At 40.3% G+C, this 24,691-nt stretch overlaps 1 protein-coding gene across 3 annotated transcripts; it reads right to left on the bottom strand.

The window, feature by feature from the left end:
* Positions 1 to 238: 238 nt before the first annotated feature.
* On the bottom strand, positions 239 to 23,906 carry prickle3 (prickle homolog 3). 3 transcript variants are annotated; one of them, XM_005731630.1, is made up of 11 exons: positions 23,668 to 23,906; positions 15,005 to 15,084; positions 7,991 to 8,174; positions 7,701 to 7,814; positions 6,932 to 7,069; positions 6,471 to 6,674; positions 4,306 to 4,492; positions 3,221 to 3,562; positions 2,824 to 3,129; positions 2,329 to 2,721; positions 239 to 2,237 (listed from the first exon to the last, which is right to left on the bottom strand). In XM_005731630.1, the coding sequence occupies exons 1-11, from the start codon at positions 23,707 to 23,709 to the stop codon at positions 1,777 to 1,779; spliced, it is 2,451 nt and encodes an 816-aa protein (XP_005731687.1). In that variant the 5' UTR covers positions 23,710 to 23,906; the 3' UTR covers positions 239 to 1,776. The 3 variants fall into 3 exon arrangements, with proteins under 3 accessions (XP_005731687.1, XP_005731686.1, XP_013765964.1); XM_005731629.1 differs by having other exon boundaries at positions 15,005 to 15,087; XM_013910510.1 differs by lacking the exons at positions 15,005 to 15,084; positions 23,668 to 23,906 and adding an exon at positions 11,366 to 11,447.
* Positions 23,907 to 24,691: the final 785 nt, after the last annotated feature.

The following is a 24,691-nucleotide window of genomic DNA, read 5'->3' on the forward strand; positions in this document are numbered from 1 at the left end:
TTTCCCAGAATCCAAGAGTGGAGCAAGGAAACTGCAAGCAAAGCACCAATACGTACTGAAACTGTTACAAAGGTTAAGTCGAAAGTTGCTTAAAAATAAATAAATAAAAAAATGAAGTATTTCTCACTAGTAGTTGAAAAACACAAAACATGTACTTTTCCAATCCCTCCATGATTCCTCTACATTATATCCAGACAGTTCCTGCTGTTCAAAGGTCGGTGCTGAGACTGTACACACATTTAGGCAAACAAGTTAAACAAATTTACTCATATATGCAGCATACAGTCAGAGAAACACAAGGGTGTTACAGACTTTTGCTTTTGCCCCAAATAAAACCAGCAACAACAGTGACCTACACCAAGCATAGAAAAATAAATGACACTCCAATGACGAGTGAGTATAGACTTTAAGAACGTTTACAGATTTTGCAGCGTTTCATTTGAACTATACAAAAAAAAGATAAGCGACCTCCAAAAACTCACACAAATTACACTTTTGATTTTCAAAGTCTGAAACAACCACAGTTTGCTGAAGTCATTAAACGTCACCTCCAAACTACTGGGCTATTCAGTGTAAGTATAACTGTAGTATTTTACAGCCACATACAGATTGCACATAAGAGCACAGGAAAGTGGTTACAGTAAGTCAGACATAAAAATATATTCTTTTTACAAAATGTGCTGGAGCCAGTTTAACAGATATTTTTGCCTGGTCTGCAGTCTTTGTCCCATCTTAACTTTGCTCTTAAGTCAGTTGGATATAACTTAGATGCAGCCTCCAGGAGTGAGAGGGCTCAGGAGACAGACACCCTCTCTACATTTGTAATTAAAGCTGAACTGGTTAATCCAGAACCATACATCAGGACTTCCCTCAGGGACTTTACATGAGCATTACCATTTCTTCTCCACTCCCCTCATGTTTATAAGCCATTGTCGCATGTCATTAACTTTTAACCGCGCTCTGTTTGTGTTTTCTATTGTTTGTTGGTCTTCACCTCTCTACAACCCTCTTTTTCCTCTTCTCTTTCATCTTACACCTCAAACTGGTTGCACCACACAACTGCTCCACCCTGATCCTGGTTATGATTTCTTCCTCCTCGCTGTTGTCAAGTGCCTGCTCATATGGGAACCTTGGACTCACTCTAATATTGTGGGTTCTTCAAAACAGAAAACACAGCGAGTTGATGGTTGCATCCTGAGCTTGACTTGTGTGTTGTATTTAAAGTAATCATCCTTTGTATCTTCCATTTTTTCCAGAAGAGAAAACGCTTTCTGCAGTTAGCTGTGCAGTTTGAGATGGCCCCTCAGCTTTATACATCAGCTCGACTTTAATTTACACTGTATCATTTAGGCACATCTAAACAACAGTGAGAGCTTGTCTGTAAAACTGGCCCCAGGTTACATGTGTTACTGTGTGTTATGGTAGTGTTTAAAAGTTCAGTTCAAACAAGTATGAGCAAACTTACAAAGGTGTGTAACAAATAATGACTCCACATTGCTCCATTTATCACTGCCTGCATGACTCATTCACCTCAAAATGAGGCGTCAACGGGAGGCAGTGACTTCTCTCAGGTTTATTTTGCTTCCCTTTGCTAAGTCAGGAACTTTGGCTGTGGTTCACCCTTGGATAAGTCTAAACATGTCATCTGGATCTGACATTACATCGCTGTCACAAAGCCGATAAACATCAGAATGATGATGGTCATTCGTTTTTTCTTGTGCACCATAATCTAAAAAAATAACATGCTGTGTTTTTAACGTGGTTAGCTGTTTGTGGTTAGGAAATAGCACAGTTTTTATCTTTGTCCTTTGCACCCAGGCTGTGAGCTCTTCTCCGCCTTATGCTGCCCCTCAGGCCAAAGTCCCTCTGCCCCTCCTTCCCCTCCTCTCCGCCTACGTCTTTGCCCTCCTCGGGTGGCTGCTTTCGAAGTTGCGGGGGTAGAGGAATGGGCTGTCCCAGGAAGTAGCCCTCTTCCTCTGAGTCTGAGGATGAAGAGCAGGTAGAACAGCAGTCTTCGTGTTTGTATTGTCCCGGATGGAGAGTCAGAGAAGAGCCACTGGAGCCGCCTCGGCTGTCTCTGTCTTTCTCGCCTCTCCAGTCTAGGGAGTCCAACCTGGGCCTGTCGGATTGCGAGCGTCGAGATCGCCTCTCTGACCCCTGGTGTAGAGCAGGGTCTGAAGGGATGCGGGAACGACCCCAACCTCGCCTTAAATGGCGTTGCTGGTACGAGGATCCATCTGGAATAAAAAGAATGAGTAACTATGAGAAACACACACAAAAGAAAACTTCATTTGAATGAGTTAATATTCAAAGTGCCTGAAGACATACCCAGCAGATCCATGTGTGGGGGGACGCCTTTCTTCAGATGTAACCTGCTTCCGAAACCTCCCTCCCCCTCATCTTCATCCTCCTGGTTTTCCTCACCCTCTTGCAGCCCCTCCTTATTCTCATCTTCATCCTCATCCTCGTCCATAGAGTAGCTGCTGCTGATTGGCTCTCTGAAGCTGACTCTGGCTGTGTTGCTGCGAGTCAGCGGGGGTGGAGAGTCACAGGGTCTGTCCTCTGGTTGCTGGAGTTTTGGTGAAGGTGAATCCCGGGGCAACAAGTCACGAGACTTCACGGGCAGGGGAGGTGGGAGGACCGAGGGGTTGTCCAGAGGAAGAGGAGGCGAGTCAGGGGAAATGAGTTTGTTCACATGAGAGTTCTTTTGAGGAGGATTTGCTGAAGAGAGAAAAATAGAAGACATATTGTAGTTAAGAGACAATGAAAAAAGGGTTATAAGAAGCATATAATAGTCATGCCAGTATCAGTGGTTTCTGATACCTTGCATAACTTTATTTGTCTTTTCCACCCAAGTCCTACAGTCAATTTCAGTAGAGGTTCCTCTTGAATTAAGACCACTTAGTCCAGTACTTCCATTTAGCTCTCCTTCAGGCTGGGGACTACTGCCTGGAAGTTTGATAGCACAGTTCCCTGGAAGTAAACTGTAATGTGGAATGTCACTGGGCCAAGAAGGACCTAAGCCATTCCCTAAATGAATGTGTGGAAGAGGTGAGTACGAGCCTCTTTGACGAGGATGATGACTGGGTAAAGGAACTCCATTCTGAACTGGAGCCGTGCAGTGGACACCTGAGAGAAGCAGAGAAAATAAATGTGTTACAATAAGCACAAAAACATAATCCATGTGAACTCACTGCACAACAGCTCCACCGTTATTCACCTCTGGTTTCCACTGCAGTATGAATGCAGTCTTTTGCAGGAGCCATAATGGGGTTGATGCCCTCTAGTGGCTGCAGTGGAGAACCACACTGTAGCTTGTGGTGTTTCTCTGCTGTCCCATACCGTCTGTTATGGTGAGGCGATCTAGTCTGCAGAGCAGAGTCGCAGGAATCCGAGTTATTGGGGTCTTCTCCCAGAGAGCAGGACCTGGAACAGAAAATAAGGCCCCTGCGAGGGAGGAAGGGACGCCCCAGGAGAGGTAGCTGACAGCGGGCGCAGCAGAAACACGAGTCCACAGCGTGCCAGTGCTGACCGTCGTATGTCATCTGACCCTGGTCGATACCTGAGGAAATATTTGTGTGTCAGCTGTGGAATTTTAAAATCAATCTTTATTACCTCAGAACACATTTAAAAGCAATGCATAACACGTTATACTATCGCTCAGTAGTTACTTTTTAGAACTCTGACGTTAGTGATGCGAGTGATGTGCCCTTAGAGAACGAATATGGTGTATTACAGGCTTCTTTGTAAGAATATACCATCATCAGAATATCTGCTTACGGGATACATGTAAAAGTTTGCTTAAAGTATCACGACGTGTCTTTGCTTCATCACAGCTAACACCTTTCTCACTCAGCACTACATCCTACATGAAAAAGACAAAGGGTCTCTTTAGCATACAGGAGATCACATTACAATGATGCAGAGCTGTTATTAAAATGATTCACAATTTTAAAAAGGCAGACATCATCTTCATGCTCTCAGGCAAGTATTGCAAACTAATCCAGATCCAGATTTTTTAAATTAATTCATGCATGCTGATTTTTTAATTTCCAGGCATGGTGGAGGTGTGCAGTCTCTAGCTGCTCTTCTTGATATATTAGTAAATTATTATAAGTCCTTTTGTAGGCTCTGATGATGAATAAGAACATGGTAAAACTATGCAATATTATAAAATAGTGACGTCAAAAAGATGGAATGATTAAAGACAAATAAACACTTACATTGCTGGTATATACAAATTAGGCTAATAATGTGAAAACATGGCTTCACTAAAAACTTAATTCATTAAACTTAGTTCAGTACCTATGTGTTCTCCACAGGTATCACAGTACTCTGCGTACAGCGACTCGTAGCAGGAGCAGCAGTACGGTCGACTCTCTCTCATGATGTAACGCTGGCCGCCCAGAGCAGCCTCACATTCAAAACAGCAGAAGTGCTTCATGTGCCAATATCTTCCTTCAGCCTCCGTACACTCATCTGCTAGAATAATCTAGGTTTAAAAGAAAGTGAGAGACAGAGAGGTAATTTCACAGGTACAGAAGTAAGTAAACTTTAGAAGACTGAAGAACTAGGTTAACAAAACAGAGTACAAAATATCCAATCAGTGCCGTTCTGTTTGTAGGCTTAGCCACTCCCTGGGTCTAACCACCAGTTGTAGGTCAGTTGTGGTAGATCCATTTGTCAACTATCTCAACTAATCCCTTAAGTCACAGCGATGAGCTATTCAAAACCAGAAGACACCAACAGAAAATTCCACAAATAGCATGCACTGGTTCTGGGAAACGCTAAAATACAACAATAGCCAATCTGGGAATGGCTACATGAGAAAGGAAAGATATTTGAACTGGATGTTCTGAAGTCATGCACACTTATGGCCCTTATTATTTAATGACAAATGAAGCAGACATAATATCTGAAGCTGATTCAAAGTCTTGAATTTGTACTTTAGCTTTTCACTATAAATTTACTTATGAGGCCCAAAGAGATGTCAATGCAAGTGAGGAAGGCCATCATAACGAGTGGCCAAATCAACAACCTGCTCCGCCACAGAAGACAACTAAACTGCATAATGACTTATGAGAATTATTTCCATGGTTAAGAAAAACACCTGCATAACATCCAGCCAAGCAAATCAAGGACATGGGTACATCAAAGTCTACAATTAAGAGAAACCTTTATGAATGGAAACACAGAGTTTCCAAAACAATGGTAACCATCGAGAACAAGAAGGCCAGATTAGATGTTGCAAGAAAGCATAAAAAAAAAAAAAAAAAAAATCCGGGGAAAAAAAAAATGGACACATGAAATCAAGTCACCTGATGCCAGCCCAACAGACCATGATTTTCAGTTATTAAATACAAAACTAAATTCAGAGACCCACAAATAAGCAGCAACTGAAGGCAGCAGCAGTAAAAGCCTGCCAGTGAATCTAAAAGCAGGAAACAGAATTTGGTATGTCCATTGATTCCCCAAAGGCAATCATTTTTTTTACACTTTATCCAAGTATAGAAACAAATATTCATATTTAAAATTAAAATGAATGTTGAGCCTCTGAAAGTGGGGAGAATGTAAAAAATGTGTGTGATTCCAAAAAAATTAACATAAATTTCTTTGTTAAACCCCTCTAATTAAAGCTGAACGTCTGCACTTAAATCACATACTAACTGTTTTATTTACAATCCACTGTGGTGCTGTACAGATGAGAAAAAATACAAAAATTGTGTTCTGTCCAAAAAAATTAAGAACATAACTATGTTTTTCTCTCCTACTGTAGTTTACTTCCACAAACCTGCAAAAAAACATCAACAAACTATTTTGTGTAAGTTCCCAGTTGTACTAATAGCCTCCCAAGTGCATTTAGCAACTTGGCATTTTTTATTTGTGTTAGAGAACAATGCCACCTGTGACTAATTGACTAATGCCCTCACTATGAAAATTCAGTCATTGCTAACTCACTAATGTTTCACCCATTCACGTCATGTTTTATGACGTTATGCTGACTTGCTGGCTCATTCTCATTCAGCTGCCTGGGGAGGGACTCAAACTCCACCATCTTGGGCTGCAGCTGTTACTGTAGCTCTTGTTCTCCTCTATAGATTCGCTGTTAGCTAGCGGGCCACTCTAACCAGAAGTAGCAGCAGGTGGTGCACCAACACTGAGCTCACGCAGGCTTTGGACACGAACAAAGACTATCATCAGCAACTTCTCTCCAGGATGATAGAGCTGGCGTGTGGCCGTGGAGAAGCAGTTATTGTTTGTTAAAGTAAGTCTACTCTTCCTTGTACACCTCATATATATAATTCTTTAATAACACAAGTGTGCACACTCCCCCTTTTGCATGCACTCATGTATACAAATAAAATACATTACTGTGGGAAACATTTAAAAACATTTAATACTGTTGTTGCTGAGATTTTATATTAAAACAAAAAAAAAAAAAAGCAAGAGGATTTTGGGGAGACAGTCACCTCATCGCAGGCCTGGCAGCGGGGCTTAAGCCTTTCAGCGTGGTGCCGACCGCAGTATATCTGTCCATCCTGGTAGAAGTAGATCAGATCGACCAGCAGTTCGCTGCAGGAGGCACACTGGAAACATTGAGGATGCCAACAGCTGCCGTGTCCTGCCCGACTCGCAAACACGGCTATATCACCCCCGCAGATCTGTCTGCCACACTGGAAAAATAGATGGGTGTGGGGTGGTGCAGAGGGAAGCAAGTTAGGTGGTATATCCTTTGACAAAATGGTAAATGCTCCAGGTTGCACAGCAATTTACTTCCACAGCCCTGTAATCATGTGGCCCCTGAGCTGTGCCTGTATCTACTTGCACCTACACTGACTTCATTCTTCATGACTTGGACGTGCTCTTTTTATGCTTTCATATGTGAGGTTTATAACTTTATGTCGACCTCAACAGGAAAAAAAATCTCTACCTGCTGGCAGATTGCTCCAGTCATAGTTACTGGGAAAAGTCTTACAACACCCCGGCCCAGGTTTTCTCTTTTTCTCTGCTGACTGAACAGACACAGCTCCTTTTTCTCCTCCTCGTCCAGAGAATTACAGTACTGGGGCTGAAAAAGACACAGAAACTCACATCAGCATTCAAACAACTAGACCTAAAGTATGTATGTATGAAGACTGTCATTAACAATTTATCTGTCAATTATTTTAATGACAGTAAAGTGTAAAACTCTCATCCCAAACCAAAAGATAGCAAGTAGGAGTCTGCGTTATCAGAATCAGAATCAGAATACTTTATTGATCCCTGGGGGAAATTATTTATTTATTATTTATTTATTTATCCATGTCCCCTGTATTTATTTTCAAGAAATATCTTTCTCTGTTAAAGCTGACATTCATTTGTTGCAGCTGTGAAACCTTTTCATTCTTTTCTTTAATATATTTGTTGTATAATTGAAGCAGAAAGGACCATTATTAAGGATTAACAGACTATTTTATTGTAAAACTGGCTTCAAAAATGACTATAGGAAGAGATTAAAATATAATTTATTTTTTCCAAAAGTTGTGAATTTCCTCTTTACCTACCAATCACCCAAAAAAGAAAAATTAAAAGAAAGAAGCTTAATAAAAAGAAATAAGGCTGGTTGTTGATTTTCTTTGTTGCTTTTTTAAACTAAAAAAGGCACATCACCCCTACATTCAAGTCTAAAGCATCCAAAGTCAGAGTCGCAGAGATGTTACCTCACTGTCGTGGGCTGGAAGCTGGTGCAGCAGCTGTTTGATTCGGTATCTCTCTCCTGGACTGTTCACATAAGGCACCCTGTCCTCTGGTAAGCAGCTAAAATATTGGTAAACCTGAATGACAAGACAATTATGCTCATATAGAGAATATAAACACCCACTTATCCAAATATAGAGCAATTTAATTTACAACCAGTCTATGCACGAACATGTCCAAGTAAATGAGCATCACGTAGGCCTGCACAGCATTAATTTATGTCTCGACTTCTCCTGTGCACCCTGATTGTTACCTGTTCAGGCTTGAGCCCAGGTGGAACCCATGCATACTCCTCGGAGGCGCAGCCTGAGTCGTCATCAGAGATGGAGTGTCTCTGGAAGTCAGATACTAGCTTTGTCATCATCTTTTCCAGCTGCCCTGGCACCGGGCGCACAGCATGCTCTTCTCGTACACACTTGCAGTGCACACAAATCTTCCTGTGGAGACAGAGGAGTTCCCGAGGCAAAACTGAACTAATGTCAAAAATCTTGGTAAACACAACTCCAAGTGTTCTCCTGGATCTTCGAGTGACCAGGTGTAAAATACAAAGTTTTTAACCTGATTTCAGATGTATCCGTAAGATTTTTTTCACTGTGACCATTAAAACATATTAAACATTTAATTAAGCCAGACTTTTATTAGGATTAGGCCACATTAATGCAGACACTTCCACTGTGCATAACCATATTATTTATGAACACACGCTGCGTTGGAAACATTACGTCACAAACCGGCCCACACACTCTGCGAGACTCCCTGCCGTCACAAATTACTAATACAGCAGTTGTCACAATCTGATTAGGGGCTACGCAATCTACAGATCACTATCTCAGACCAGTTCATGCCCTCATTACACCAAGATCTTACAGGATCTGCATCAGCGCCAGCACATCCAGAGTATTTTTCTACCAAACAAGCAGGAAATCAGGTCATTGGCATAAGCTTAGCTGTCAATCCGGGGCAGTTAGGACTGGGAGGTGAAGACGGGAGCAATAATCTCCCTCAGCCTCGTATTACAACCCATCTTGTCCTCAGACTGTTACAATCAATCTGGTGGTGGGTGTGCCTGTGTGTGGGACCAGTAGAGTCAGAATAAAGTGCCCTGGGCTAACAGTGAGGCGTGGGTGTCACGTTTTTTGTTGTTGTTTTCTGGAGATTGAACAATATGTCCATAAGCAGCATGTATTGCATGTGTACATCTCTGTTGCGATTGCATAACAGTCTGCCAGCTGGCACTTGTGGCTCAAGTTCACAAGGCACAAAGCTGCTTTATATCAGCGCCCAACCCCCACACGACCAAAAAGCCCGCACACACCATCACACAACTGCTTGTAAAATGCATGAGCACTCCACCTCTAATCAATTGCCTCATAAAAATCATCCAGGTGACAGCCAGTAATCACTGCATGTCTTTACCCAACACAAGGTAATTCTTGAATAGTTGACAAAACAGAGATGAGAAGTACTTCTATGGGATTCCAGTTCCTTTTCTCAGGCCCAGAACTGCACATTCAGTATATGCAGCTGTCTTGCATTGGCATGTTCTATGCACATGGCTGCCAAGCAGTTAGCACCAATATAAATAATTATAAACACAGCAAGAGAGCTTAAGCTAAGCTACAGTGGCACAAATCTGTTTCCCAGCTGTATTTATGTGGATTCCTATGCAAATAAAAGGTTAGGGGAATGAAGATGCTCAGCAGGTGACCTGGCACTATGGGACACAGATGGTAGATTCTCCACCCTCTCACCCTACCAGTACCACCAGCAGTCTGCGCACCACGAAAGCATTAGCAAGTGCTTTAATTACAAGCAGGTGCCAACTCTCACATGCAACCTACAGTTACCGAGACAAGAGCCAATTTGGAAGTATGTGGGGTATAAAGGTATTACAGGAAAATCTCAAATTATGCCTCTCTGTGCAAATGCCTCTGCAGGTATTTCACCAAAGTAGGGTCCCTGTTTGAACAGATGCACATGCCAAACTATTGACATATGCTACACTTTGATAAAACACGTTCTGTCTGATATTAGCCCTGTTTTGTCTTTTATTTACACACATTGTCACAGATCATTGAAATATCCATTTGTTTACATTTATAAACTAATTTAAAGGGTGATTTTTTTTAGCAAGATTTCTGTTCTGGTGGATGAAACTGTATGACTGAAATCAAGAACAGGCTACAGAAATGTGATAGTAGTGTGTAGTAGTGCCTTTCTTCTTTTATACAAAGATGGGGTACACGCACATGTTCCAAATGCCCTGTAAATATACAACCATAAATCTAAAGGCAGTAACCCCAGTATATGGTTATCTGCAGTTATCGTACAGAAACTCAGGAAGCTTTTCTAAAACATTCCCATTTTATGGCTCTTTTGCAAGTAGCTGTTTGATCATGACTTTAGAAACACACAAACAGAGGGCTATTTCAGCAGTGCCATTTACCAAGCTGTGCGGTGCTGAGCCTAGTCCTGTTCTATTACTTCATTCACAAGCCTCTGATGTAACACATCTGCGCTCTGTCCCCTCTGGATATGTGCAGCGCCACGTTGAGCACTGATGAGTCAAAAACTCTACCAAGAATGACCAAAAGAGACAACATCCAGTCAAAAAATACTTGCATGACATTTTTAGAGCAGGTTCTGCTGAGAGTTGCAATGGTCCCTGTCGGCTGCTATTTTGCAAATGGCAAAAAGCACTGAGGGTTTTTGATTGGGTTACATATCGTGAGTGGTGCCTTACTTAACAGAAGTCTGCCGCTTAAATAAATTTTAAGATTGATTCAATGATACCACTTAAACTGGTTAAAAATCCTGGTGATAAAAAAAAATAAAAAATGTAGTGCTGTGCCCAAACTTTCTAAATGCAAGAAAAATGCAGCATTAATCCAAGTGCAACTACTGCATGCAAACAAGAAACACACCACTCAACAGTTTGTAACAAAAGAAGCCAATGTGCAGTTTTTTAGTCGGTTTTTCTTACATGTATAAGAAAAAGTTCGTTTGTTTTTATTAAGACATGGCAGATGACGCTTTCACACTCTGCCTCTGAACTTGCTTTAGCCAACCAAATCACAATCACCGATACGTCCGGTAAAACTGATTCTGTTATTGTTAATGGTGTATCTTTTGTTTGTATTACTGGCTATAGCAACTGAATAATACTAAATGAACTTAATAGTCTGACTGAAAACATACAGATAAGAAGTGTGTGTTTTTCCACCGACAGAATGATTAAATGGAAAGATAAAAAAAACGAAACTAATGATTTACAATTTCTTCCCTTTGGTTACTGGGCTAGCCAATAAAACTTTACCCTGCACTATCACTGATTTCCAAGTCTTTAAATAAAGCCGCCCTTCTATTATGTTACCATGTCCTCAAAAGGTAATGCGCGATATATAATAAGCCAGTTGTGTACAAGGAGAGATTGAGTAACAGCAGTATCAGTACATGACCTCATATTGCACACTATACAGATAATTTTACAAAGTGTACAAAACAACATAAAGTCAGACTAAGAAACAATAATCATCTAAAAGCATTTTTCTTCACATCTCCCAACTTAATTATTATTTGAGTTTCTTTTCTGTCTAATCCTAACAGTAAAATCTGGTTTCTCCATTACCTGTTGTAACCATGACAAATTAGTCCGGCTTGGCCTGTTGATGGAGTCCCATGCAGACTTGTTCTGTTCTTGCATCCAGTAGGTTCCTACTGCCTTGCCATCTGTCTGTCAGTGAGAGCAGGATATTCTTTGGCAGGTCCTTTCCATCTGATAATTTCTCTGTCTGAGCAGCTCTTTTCAATGTCCCCCTATAGCCCCCACTCCCACGCTCCTCCGCCCCGATAGTAGGCGCAAACAAAAGGCTCTGAACGGAACCATACACTACACAAAATGCAAACACAGATCTCAAAGTACACACAAGCCCTGTGACTTTTAAATCTGCCCACAAAGATAAGCTAAAGTGTACATGCCATGAACGTTTCAATTAAGCCTCTCAATTTACTCACGCTGCCTTTGAAGATATGAAACATCAAGTGGCAATCACGATGCATAAAGTCACTGCGTCTTTCCTCCCCCTGACCAGACTGCTGTAACTGATTCATAACAGATGGACTATCTGTAGCTTGTATGCAGTTATTAATCATAAGCGGAGCAGATTTTGATCCTGTGAGCAATGCTGTGCTGTAGAGTGGAGTATTTATAATGTTATGTGATCAAGATGGCCATGCATGAGTACAAAGTGTCTCTAGTGATATATCAAACCGACAGCATGGCTCATGGTCTCTGTGAAGTCACGACACATCTCCGAAGTCATAGCGGCTCATCCGACTTTGGTGAAGATGAATGATGAATGAATACCAGGAAAAACATGATTGCTCAAAAAGACGCAGCGTGATTACAATCTTTTAATAGAATGATCTGTTTTCTCTTTTTTTTCAGGATCAGCATCCGAGTCATCAGAGGTGCTTCAACAAACAGTAGATTATCCCTTTAGTCTACTGACAACAAATCAATCTGCAGCTATTTTTGACCTCACTGTTGCTTCTTAAATCTAAACACTTGGTGCTCATAATATAGTCCAGAGATTATGTTTTCATTTTGATGGTTACACAGACAAAGAAATGAAAACAAAAATTTACTTTACTACTGCTTTACCTGTTTCTTTTGCACTTTAATGGCAATATGATTGATCAGGAAGATAATCAGAAGACTAATCAATACTGACAAATTTGCCCCACTACAACTAACTTCAAGCAGCCTATCTAGGAAATTATAGTTAACTAAAATAAATAGAAAAAAAACATGTGTGGAAAAACACATTTTATTAAACTGAAAAACAATACCCCATCAGCCTTTTACGGCTGAGAGGTACGTTTGTCAACGTGTTTGTATTTTTGTATTATATTATTTTTTAGTAGTTAACAACAATCCAAAAAGTAACAACCATATCATAATAACAAACGTAAAGTAAAACTGAACATTTTTGAAGATAAAAACAATGAAATGAAATGAGGAAACCTACTGGAAACTAACTTAAAACAGTTGTAAACAAAAAGATAAAAACTGGTGAAAAAATTAATAATTCTAATCCAGACTGTGAGTGAACCTATAAATCAGCATATATTATTAAAACTGGTGAGGGGTCTAGTATAGCAGCCATATGATAACTCTTTAAAATGCTGCTGCTGGTGTGATAATCTATACCTGCAGCAGGGAACTGTGAACTCTCCACAGATCTGGTTCTAAGAAGCAGATGGGCCTCCTCCCATAACTCCCTGCCACTAATTAGTGACAGAGTAATTGCCGCATGGCCACCCAGACTAATAGCAATGGCGACTTTGAACACTTCTGAAGCGTGTTGGGGACCTGTGGGTCAAAAGTAACTCAATTCACTTGCTGCTGGGCAGCGGAAGCACCATCTGCCCCCACCTCAGTTTAAGCTGTGCCTGATAAAGCTCAGGATGAAGATGGATCACTTCCCTCTCACCGAGCATCAGCAGCTGAGCCTGTGGTCACTTGGAAGATCTTCTCCATCAGCAAAGGTGTGAGTTTAAATTGGTTATTTAGACAGATGCAATTAGTGCCAGACTCCGAGGTCTTAAAGTCTGACCCCTATAAATCTCAATCATTTAATCACTTTCATGTTTTCAGTCTTCTGGATCGCCTAAGAGACTTACAACGTCTAAACAAGACATTTATCCTTGTCAGCTCACCCAATGTCATTTCGGATCTGCCCATCAGCCAAACGAGTAATGAAAAAACGTAAACAATGAACTACAGCATTTTGTTAATGCTACACAGATTAAATGCACTGTAAACAGATCAACGTGCATGGTAGAGTGCGGCACACGTGTTTCAGATTCCGTGCTAACTTCTAAGCTTTTATCTTGACCCGAATAGAGAGAAAACTGAAAAAGGAAAAAGATAAAATTACAGGCTATTGGCTTTATGAAGTACACATTCCTGCCTTTTGTTTTACTCTCTCATCACGAGGCCAGTTTGTCTCAACCATGTAGTACACATTAGGGGTTATAAATGCAGCCTTCATTATCAGGAATAAATCTTGTGTGTCAGTGTCAAACCCTGTGATCATCCTCAAGAGTTTCTGGGTCTGTAAGCACCAAACACAGCACAATGTAGTTGAATCACCTAGTTTCCTTCTAAGTGACTCATTCTTTAATCTTTAACTTCTGAAATAATGTGAACAACAAGCAGTAACCCATAGCTTTGTAGTATTTGTCGAGCTGGAGCAGCCTCTGTTTTTATTCCATACATTAAAGCGTAATGAAACACAGAAGTCCCATCTGAAAAAGGAAAAGTGCACTGAAAAGCAGAAACTGGAGAGACAGAGGGGGGTTTGAAGTGGTTGAGAGGGTTGCTATCACAGCAGTAAGGCCTAATCTTATTAGCAAGATTGACAGGATTAGACTAACCAGAGACCCCACCAGCTGGATATACACTAAAGGACTAAAAGAGAGAGGACAAGGAAAGACGGGCTCAAAAGAAAGCACACAAAAACAGACCTGACAGAGGAGGTTGAATTGTTCATCAGGAGGGACTTTGGTAGTGTTTAACAACTCTGAACAAATAAGTAAAAGAGGAATAGTGGTATTGTAAAGCGCTTTGGGTGCCTAGAAAAGCGCTATATAAATCCAATCCATTATTATTATGTAGCTTTCCGTTGCCCTCGAGGTCCACCCATCTGTAGTTCAGCCATAACGTTACACTTTTCCTGCTCATACATGCTTGGAACGATCTTGTCACTGAAGTGGATGTGCAACGGGATATAATAAAGCACGTTCATCATATGTTTAAGCCGCTTGTTTTGCACAAAGGAATACGGCCTCATGCCAGCAGCTATAAACACCCCAATAGCTTTTGTAATAGCTTTAGCTCGGTGGGATCGGGCAGCAAAGGGCTGCTAAACTCCTCTGCTCCTCCACTTGGACCACTAGCGCTGACCATGACTATCACTTGACAAACTGACCGCGCACACCACACACATACTTTTTTTTCTTTTTAATGCATACATGTTTTTTGTTTGCAAAACAATTAAATAGCTAAGGGGTCGTGTTTCTATAAATCACGTTTCCAGCTAAAGTGGCATAAAAAAAAAAAACAGCCATAAAATCATTGCTTTTATACTTTGTTTTGCTTCTGAAGTCCAGCAGGGCAAAATGACTCTACGGTATGAAACAAACATTTCCTGCAAAGCTCACAGGCACCGCTGTCAGTGTTTAAGAGTCCTACAGTTCATACCTCCAGCCATGGACACGGAAGCCGGGGCACTGGTCGCCGCAGCGCATACAGGGTTGGCCTCTGTCTGGATCCTCTTCCTCCTGCTGAATAAAAACACAAATCACTTTAGCTCACGTAATTTCTGACTGGAACATGATTCAATTGTGCCTTTTGGCAAAAGACACAAAAGAATAAGGATATAGAGTGTTTGCTAGACATGAAGGAAAAGCATCAACACCGGAGTGAGCTAACGAGTCCACCTAAGCCTCAAGCAGAATGTGCTTAAATTCAATCACTTCAGCCTTTAGTTTAGCATGTTTGTGGGGGGAGCGTGGGCTGTCATTACTCGTCTTAACCAGTTTATTAATACCCCCCATCCTATTATACCAAAACCTTACCGAATACTGCAAGCTTGGAGTGGCAGAGATAGACATAATATCCATGTGTTATGTCAGTGCAGATAAAGCAGCAAACAAAACGGCCAGGTATAAAAATGGTTTGGGCACTATGAATTAGGGGTGAGTTTCAAGACTGCTTTCTATATTAACGAGAAATCCCTAATATGGACAGTTTTTATTTTCAAAGTTTAGGTGAAAATGTTGATTTTGCTATGGCTGTGGCTGTCTATGTATCATGTCAGGTAAATGAGCCATAAACCCGACCTTTCAACCATGTTTGTAGAAGTTATTTCAGACTAATTAGCAGATACTGATGTCTGTGTTGCCCTTGAATAGCCTATGTTCTATTCTAGTTAACATTAGCTGATAGCTTAGCACGCCACCCTTTCTCCAAAATATAGTTATTTCTGACTCAAAGAAACCAACATGGCAGCAGTCAAAGTGTTAATACTGAGGTTTTGAAATGTTTGGTCAAAGAAATCACTGGGCCACATCCTACTGGCTACATTTATACCATCTATGACTTACATGTTAATACTTCCAACTTAAAAGCAATAAAAAGCAGGTTTAGAGCCTGGTTAAAGAACTGTCTTGGGCTCTGTGGATTCAGCTTGCTAAATGAGCTTGCTTCCTTTACCCAACAACTGCATTCTACCCACTCGCCTAAATATGGTCACTATTCTCCACCCCGTCTATCTTTTATATACAGTCAGTGATGTGTACTTAACACTGTATTTGTACTAACACTGTACTTAAGGCACATAAACCTAACATCACTGATAGTTTGAGTAGATACTGTGTGCTCCGGTACGCCATGCCTGTACATAATAAAGTATTCTTATAGCTGTTTGTGTTTTTAATCAATGCAGCAGTGGGTGTTTAATTTTCTAGGTTACAAAATACACACACACAATGGTAAGTGATACCCATAATTTGGCATAACGATCCCCTTACAAAACCTGTTTACTTGAGCTCAGCTCAGCCACACAGTTACATATTAAACTCAACAGTGAGTTCAAGCAAAGCTCTTTGTTTTGCAGAAATATATGGAGGAATACATGACAGGTAGTTAAATCCCAAATATTCCTCCTGCCAAATATGCTGACTGAGCATTGCTGAAGGCAACTCCGCAGCTTAGCACTAAATCAGCCGCTTCATATCTCAGTTCTATTGCTGCAGCTTTACTGCATACACAAAGCTCTTTTTAGAGATGGGAGGAAGGAAGCAGACACAGGATGAGAGCTGCACCCTTTCCCTCTCAGTATAGTTACTCTGTCTCTACCTTTTTTTCTCTAGTCCTTTAATATACACAACCTCTATCTTATTTGAGAAGAACTTACTGTTGACAGAGGGGAAAGCTTACAGTTCTTCCCAGGTTGGTAAACAAAAAGGAAGCTACTTAAGTGTTTTCCCCTCTGCTGAGATTCTTACTTTTTTTGGCCACAACTGGTTTGAAATTCTACATTAAAAAAAACAACAACAACACCACTGAGTTTAACAAGCGAAGTAATAAAATGCAGATATGTGATACAACACGGTACCTGTGCGTGCCTGTTCACCTGTCTTTATTTTTCAGGCCACACTAACCACATAATCATTGTTATTCACGTTAAGCCTGTTTTCCCAAGCTGAGATATTTATGAGCCATCTCAGAAACTGCAGCACATTACTTTGACTAGTAATCAGGATACTTCGCTTATCTAACAGACATCTGAGGGCTGAAAGTATATTATTAGTGGAGTAAGAAACCACAGAGGCTTAAACTAAAAAAAAAGTTGCTTCAATTTTAAAAAAATTAGATGGTTTGAGGAGTTATGTAGCTGTTTTTAGGGTTGATATATTGAGGTATTTTCACTAATGACAGCACAGAGCTTCGTGGGAACTAGTTAATCCAGAACTACTGTATGAGTTATAATTTGCATGCCTTTTTTAAAGCTTTGCCATTTAAAAAGAACACGATGACACACACTGGGATCAGTTTTACTCCACGCTGCCTTGCTAATTTGGCTTGGACTGCTGTTAGCAAAGCCAGGTATGAAAAGTGACAAGACGGGTTAAATGAAGCGTTCAGATGATTTCTGGGTGACTGAACCTTTCAGTTGTTATTTCCTTTGGAAGGAACGGCTGAGATGTCGCACTGACAAAGTGACAGACCGAGCCCTGGAGGCACACACTAAAAAAAAAGGTCTGTACATCTAACACAGCCCTACATATTGCATTTATTAAGGTTTCAGCGAATGAAAGTGAATAGCTGCAGGATAAAAATGCTTTTGGAAATTGTAGCTGACCTGATATGATTACACTTCAGGATACTACAGGGTGTTACTGCTTTTCAATTCAAAGAGTTAAGAAATTAAATGACACTTTATATGTTTATGCTTTCGCTGTAATTTCTCTCCATTCAGACACCCTTTTGATATTTTAAGCAAAGCAGAAATTGATTAACAAAGTTTCTTGTGCCAGTGCACAAAAAAAACTGCTTAGCTGGCCAATTTTAAGAAGTGACATCAACATCACAGAGGAATAGAAAACAGATTTAAAAATGTTTTCTTGCTCCTTACTGGATTTCACTTTTCGTAAGAGAAACCAGTGAAACCGATGCTTGACGTTTGTTGCACTTGTCTGAAGGTGTAACACAAGTAATTTGACAAACATTATAGTCTCTCAGCCCCAATAACAACAGACATGGAGAGCCAACACTACAAAATTGGACAGAGATTTTGTACTCTAAGTCTACGTAACTTTCAAGAACAATGCAGATGTGAATGAAACCCATAGTCTGTTTACTGGGCAGCACTGGGTGACTGGTTGCAAAAACATGTGCAGTTGCATGAATGTGTATATAAAAGCGTGCCTCTCCAACTTTGATCTGTGACCTCAGTAAACACTTTTCCGATGACCTTATGTCTTAAATATTCAGTTTTAAGTCTTACTGAGAAATTGTGAAAAAAAAAAAACAACGACAACAAAACGATTAACCAGAATATGCTTTAGGAAGGGTCTGACTTATGATTGAAGAGTTGCTATCCTATATTGTCGTGCCCAGTTTAATAACACTAAAAAAAATGGTTAAGTCGCTCAGCTCCATAACCTGCTAATGGATGATACCAAGGTGATTACATCCTCCAATCAGTTTATGGATTGTTTATATAAAGCCACAGAGTGTGAACATGTGTCTCTTTTTGTTTATAAACAAAATATTTGGGGGTTTTATTTTATCAAAAGTTTTGATAACCCGCCCCATCTCTTAGTTATGCTGCTATAGGTTGCTGGGAGACGTTCCATGAACCAATGAACATTTCTTCTTCTCTCTCTCAACTTTTCAAATTTTCATGTCATGAACGTTTGTCTTCTTTCTCCTATAGTTTATTTTTTGTCCTTGTCTCTCTACACACTCTTTCCTTTCTTCTATTTCAACTTACTCCCCAATCAGTTGTGGCAGAACGAGTCTCCAGGAGGGCACAGCAATCTGCCACAACTAATTGCAGATTGCTTGATTCAAACACTCACATGCTTTGTGAGTGTTTGAGTCAAGACCCATTACACATGATTTAAACTTTATTGAGACTTGGGATGTTGACATGACTGTTTGTGAACTGCCTTCACAAAGTTCTGTAATACACACATTATACCATTTGGAACTTTCTTTTTTCATTCAAACAAATAAAAACAAAAACTTACGATTTTAACTAATACAAATTAGGTGATCATATCCACTCTGGAAACTAACTGAAACATATCAAAGTGGCCACCCTAGGCAGTGAAATTTATCAACTGATTTACTGGAACTATACAAAACAGATTAGAGGGTCAACATTAAAGCATAACTATTCACTCACTTAAGTGCAGACAGTAATGAAGCGCTAAGCATTGCCTCAATGGTGACGTAATAAAGAAAGAAGGATTAGGAATCCTGAGAAAAGCTTAAAATTACCTAAAAATGAGCCAAAAGGAGAACATGGAATCATATCCAAACATGCATTCAACCATGTCAGTAGGGTTAAAATTAGCCATGCCATTAGCCATGGTTGCAAATTCAAACTAAATTAAAAGATGAAAAAAGCACCAACATCTTATTGGATACCCCAACAGTTAAATGAAGCAGGTAATAGCATTTATTGCAGTTTGACAGTTTTATCCCACAGCCTTGAATACGCCTCTGTCAGTTCTATATTGTCTTATCAAGGCTACACAGACCTGAAGGTTTTGTGTGTGTTTTCTTTCAGGCTTCCACCACAGATAAAGTGTCAAGTTTGCATCCTGACAAAGAGGTTTTCCTTTTGTGTTGTGAGTGAAGGATGTGATGGGAGCGGTGATAGGAAGTTTCTTCTAAACCGAGTGTGGGTAAAGTAAATAATACATTCACAAGTCCGGGGGGGTGCGGATCATGTGTTCACACTTTGAGCGGCGTCAAGACTTTTCATATCAGGTCCTTTGTTTTCACTAAGTAGGTATAAAGTTTAATCACGTGGCATGTAACCAGGTAATGGACAAACTGAAAGACTGCCAGCTTTGTTATCTGGCATCAGCATGCAACAGCACTGGCTAACCAGGGGTTACATGCAATAATTTAAAGGAAAGGATAAATAATACATCTGAATGATATCATGTGGCCCATACTGAGGCTGAGTGAGGTAGTGGAAAAAAAATGGCTCCCCACATAAGAGAGAATGACTAAGTGTTGGTTTTGGACCTCAACGCTGAGGTGTTGGATGGATTAAGCATTAACAGGAAAGGTCACAGGTTGGGGGCCTTTGTGGTCTTAGCACGCTAAGTGGACGCTCCTCTCTTCAAACATTCTACATTTTCAGTGTCCAACATAACACCTTCCCACATTGGTCCCCTGGGACCTGCGGATCTGAGTTTTAATTGCATGAATATACTTATAGTTAAGGGCGACCGTGGCTCAGGGGGTTGGGAAGCGTATCTGTAACCGGAAGGTCGCCGGTTCGATCCCCGGGCTCTCTGTCCTGGTCGTTGTGTCCTTGGGCAAGACACGTTACCCTACCGCCTACTGGTGTTAGCCAGAGGGGCCGATGGCGCGATATGGCAGCCTTGCTTCTGTCAGTCTGCCCCAGGGCAGCTGTGGCTACAACCATAGCTGCCTCCACCAGTGTGTGAATGTGAGAGTGAATGAATAGTGGCATTGTAAAGCGCTTTGGGTGCCTTGAAAAGCGCTATATAAATCCAATCCATTATTATTATAGTTGTAAATGTGAGTGAGTGTGTAAGTCCTGCAGCACCATTGTCACTTTTCTGCTACATTTACCGTATTTTCCGCACTATAAGGCACACTTAAAATCCTTTAATATTCTTTAAAAAAATCGACAGTGCGCCTTATAATCCCGTGTGCCTTATATATGAATTCTGGTTGTGCTTGCCGACCTCGAACTGATTTTATGTGGTACACGGGGCTCAAAATTCTGTCAAAAAATGTTCTAGTATGACTTTGGTAAGCTACGAAGCCACACTGCTTGATGGATTGTCTGAGCATTACGGCTACCGTAGTCAGGAGCCTCGTGGAGTAATCTGGGTCCAAAACTCCGTCCCCTTAAGGTCTCAAAGTCAAACGAACACCACAGCATCACTGAGAGGTAAAAACTGGCTAGTGTTGATCAGTGTTGCTGCTTTACCAGGTGTAACAATTAAGTTTAACATCCAGGCATCCATGAAAACAGAATTTAATTTAACGGAGTTAGAAGTTAGCAGGAAGTTAGCTCGCTAGTTTCCACCTAGCGAGCTAACCACCTGGCTACCTGTGACAGTAACAAACCCCGCTTTCCTTTCCTCTTACATTTACTTTAATTATAAACTTTTAGCAAATCAAGGCATTGCTTCACAGGTACAACTATAATTGGTGAAAACACAGTCACTGGCCAGAACAGGCCACTGAAATTGCCCGACATACTATTTTACTTGGCCCAAGCTGGGTTATGTTGAACCCTGATTTTGCAGTCACAGTAGAAAAAGCACATGTGTTACTAATACCATGAATTAAGTGACTGCACCAAGACTCAAACCAAGGCAGCTAAAGGGATTTCTAGTTGTGACACTTCCCCTTTTCCCTCTGTTATGTTTCAATATTTTTTAGTAAAATGAAATTCAGCTATAGCCACATCTACATCTTTATTGCTAGAAAAAGTAGGCAAGTTCAGTACACATTATCTTATGACAGCAGCTTCTCAGATCCCAAATAATTGTAGCATAAGAAAGCATACAGTCAAATTTGTCAAGCTGTCATTTGGGAAGTAGTTGAGAGCACAATTAAATTGGTTATATCTTAGCAGATAAAATTGCAGATTCATTATATCAATAATAGGGAAAATAAGAGATCGCCATCTTGAACGACAGAGTAGGGTTTTTTTCCTTTACATATTACATCTACTTGAGAGCCATATGGGAAATATTTGAATCTAATGAGGCTAATCTATCACTTCAGCACTTGAGTGCTTCAGTAAATATATTATTTGAGACACTGTGGCAAAGAAATCATGAGTTTCAAATCGCTGCTGAGGGCCTTGTTTACTTACTGTGTACACAGTCTCTATTCTCAAATCATGTACACTAATTAAATTTGTAATCCAGCCTAAATCAAAAGGCTTTTGTTCAAATATGTGTTCAAAGCTGCACTGTGGGAGAGCAAAGTCTACAGTCTATGGCTTATTTATCACATTTCAATGTCGATTACACCACATTTACGCAGAAGATTTCTTGAAGAATATTTACAAGAAAAACAACAGAACATAAATTAAGATGTCTGTGTAGTGCTGTTAAATTACATGACAATTTATGACTAAAATGTATTTCAATTGCCAAGAAAAGGAAGACGTTTAATTTTCCATCAATTTTCTTAACCGCTTAACCAGCTCAATGTCGTAAAGGCTGCTAACCCAGCTGAAACAGGTTGGGAATGGGGTATGCCTCGATCCATCAGATGGTTAAATCAACCAATTTAGAATTACCAGTTAACCCAGAGGAAACCCATGCCACTAAAGGGGGAATATGAATAACCATTTAACCACATTTAATTAAACTGCAGATCATTTCTAATCTCACATCCTGGCATGAATTACAAAGCCAGTTCATCCCTACTGAGCCTCACATAGGTCTAAAAATTGTTTAAGTTAGACGATAAGGATTTTTCATGGCTTAACAGGTCTTTGGGCCAGTGACTAACTGCATAACCATGACTGGTCTGCATGTAGTTAAAGAAAAGTCTTTGATACCTTATTTAACAGAAGTATGTCTTCTTCTGTTATTTGTAGTCATTTTGCAAGCAAACTGTACTTTAGTAAGAGTAAACTGAACTCCTTTTTGAAAAATGGTTAAAAATAATTATATTGGGCTGGCTGGTTGTCCTTTAGTGGAAGACCAAAATCTCTTTGGTCACCAACACTGTTTCCAGTAGATGCAGGAAAAACCCCAAAGATATATACATAGGTGTTTAACACTGGTGCTGTAAGATGAGTTAAACCTCACTTTTCTAATGCTGGTGTAATGAGAGTGTTGCATTAAATATTCATGATATTCATTAATTCTTAAGGACTGTTATTACATGCACAGGTAGGAACAGGTGTGTGCTTTGTGTTACGATGGAGTATTTATACAAATTAACATGAAATACTATACTTTTTTATGTTAATTTCAATGTATAGGTTAGTTATAATAGTAGCTGGATCTACAGTCACTGAACTCACCTGGACGTTGACGTAGTCCAGGTGAGATGCGGAGCCAGATGTTCCGTGTCAAAACAGACGTAGGTGTTCTCTCGTCACTAAACTCCTGACTATTTAGGCTGCTTTATAAAGCAGCATTCCAACCACAACATAATTGAATACACAGCATGAAAGTTTGACAAAGGTAATAAACACGTCCAGGTAACAGCTACCCCATCCTAACCTGCACAGGTACAAAGATGACGCACAGTCACCATTCTGACTACACCTGAGGCACTCGACATGATCCAAGAAACAAAGAATGTGGGACTCTGTGGCAGATAGATGATTCTATTTTTTGTTGTCCTATTTCGAGCGTAGGAAAAAAAATGTTGGAGGGAAACAAAAGCCAGGTGAAGGTGGGACGAAGTTCCGCTTGGGCTGCTTTCTGCGTTGGATTTCAATGTACTAAAAGTTCATTTCACGCCTGCTTTTACAATGAAAATGCTTCGGAAGCTTTAAATCACTCCAAACTCTACGTTGTGCTGAAAGATGATGATATTCAAAATGACCTTGAAAGTTATTAAGGTATAAATGTACGGGAAAAACAAAAAATAAAATAGGCACCTACCGAGCGGTTGGACCGTCGCTTTTTAGATCCGCGCAGGAACATGATGTTGGCTGGACGTTAAAAGCAGTTTTCCGGTGAAGAAGCAGAGCAAAGCAACGGCGAGCGACAAAAACTGTAAGTAACACGCTTGGTGTAAACTACATGCCGTTTCTTGCAGACTACCCCCGGATTCTTCTTTCCGTCTTTGCTAACTAACTAAGGAAGGAGTTTTGGCATTCGAACTGATAAACTAGCTTAAGTGTAAAATACAACCTCCGGCGGAGACTTCAAAATAAAAGAGGTACTGAAGTATATTCTTCTCGATTCTTGAGCAGAGTCAAAATTTAAGCAACGTTAACGAATAAACTTTAACTAAATATTCATTAACATTTTTACTTATTCAATTTATCACTTTGAAACCCATTGTTCAATCAAATTGATGCCGTGTCTTTTTTTATTTTGACTGTGTGGACACGGATCTGCCGCAACCTGTAACCTTGGTGAACCTCCAACTTTACCTGTCCTGCTCAACAGAGACTAGCCGACTGTCCCAAAGTTTTGGCCCGTACTTCACCTTGGCTACAAGGAAGTTGACATGGATATATGCAAAGTTTTGTAAAGTCTACCAAGACATTTTGTTTTATAAAATACGCACATTCAGAGCACAAGAGAAGTCAGCCACGTTGGCTTTAGCTTCAAATTAAATATTCCTAATGGGGCGACAAAATATGCACACAGATGGGGTTAGGGTGGGGGGTTAATATTACTCTCGAGTTCCAGTGGGAAATAGTTTGATAACATACATCATGACCCCAAACAACGGATTATCATTGCACTGCAGGTCTTTAAAATAACACGGGTCATAAATGGTTATTGCAATTCGAAGGCAGCAGCATCAAAGCTCAAAACAAAGTAGGAAAGGATTTACATAAACACACTGTAATCTCAGAACGAAGAGTAGGGGCAGCATGTACAAACTGCAAAAATAATAATATTTAGGGGAGAGAGAAAAAAAACTCAGACGAGATTACAGATCACAGATGTT

Source organism: Pundamilia nyererei, unplaced genomic scaffold (assembly GCF_000239375.1).
Source record: "Pundamilia nyererei isolate P.nyererei 1_Seehausen unplaced genomic scaffold, PunNye1.0 scaffold00044, whole genome shotgun sequence".
In the NCBI taxonomy this organism is placed as follows: Eukaryota; Metazoa; Chordata; class Actinopteri; order Cichliformes; family Cichlidae; genus Pundamilia; species Pundamilia nyererei.

Excerpts from the sequence above, each read along its gene's own strand:
- prickle3 (XM_005731629.1), bottom strand. The coding sequence starts at position 23,709 with ATGTTCCTGCGCGGATCTAAAAAGCGACGGTCCAACCGCTCG. Across the intron at positions 3,563-4,305 it reads TACCTGTGGAGAACACATAG|GTATCGACCAGGGTCAGATG; the intron begins GTACTGAACTAA and ends ATATTTCCTCAG. Across the intron at positions 2,722-2,823 it reads GACAAATAAAGTTATGCAAG|CAAATCCTCCTCAAAAGAAC; the intron begins GTATCAGAAACC and ends TTCTCTCTTCAG.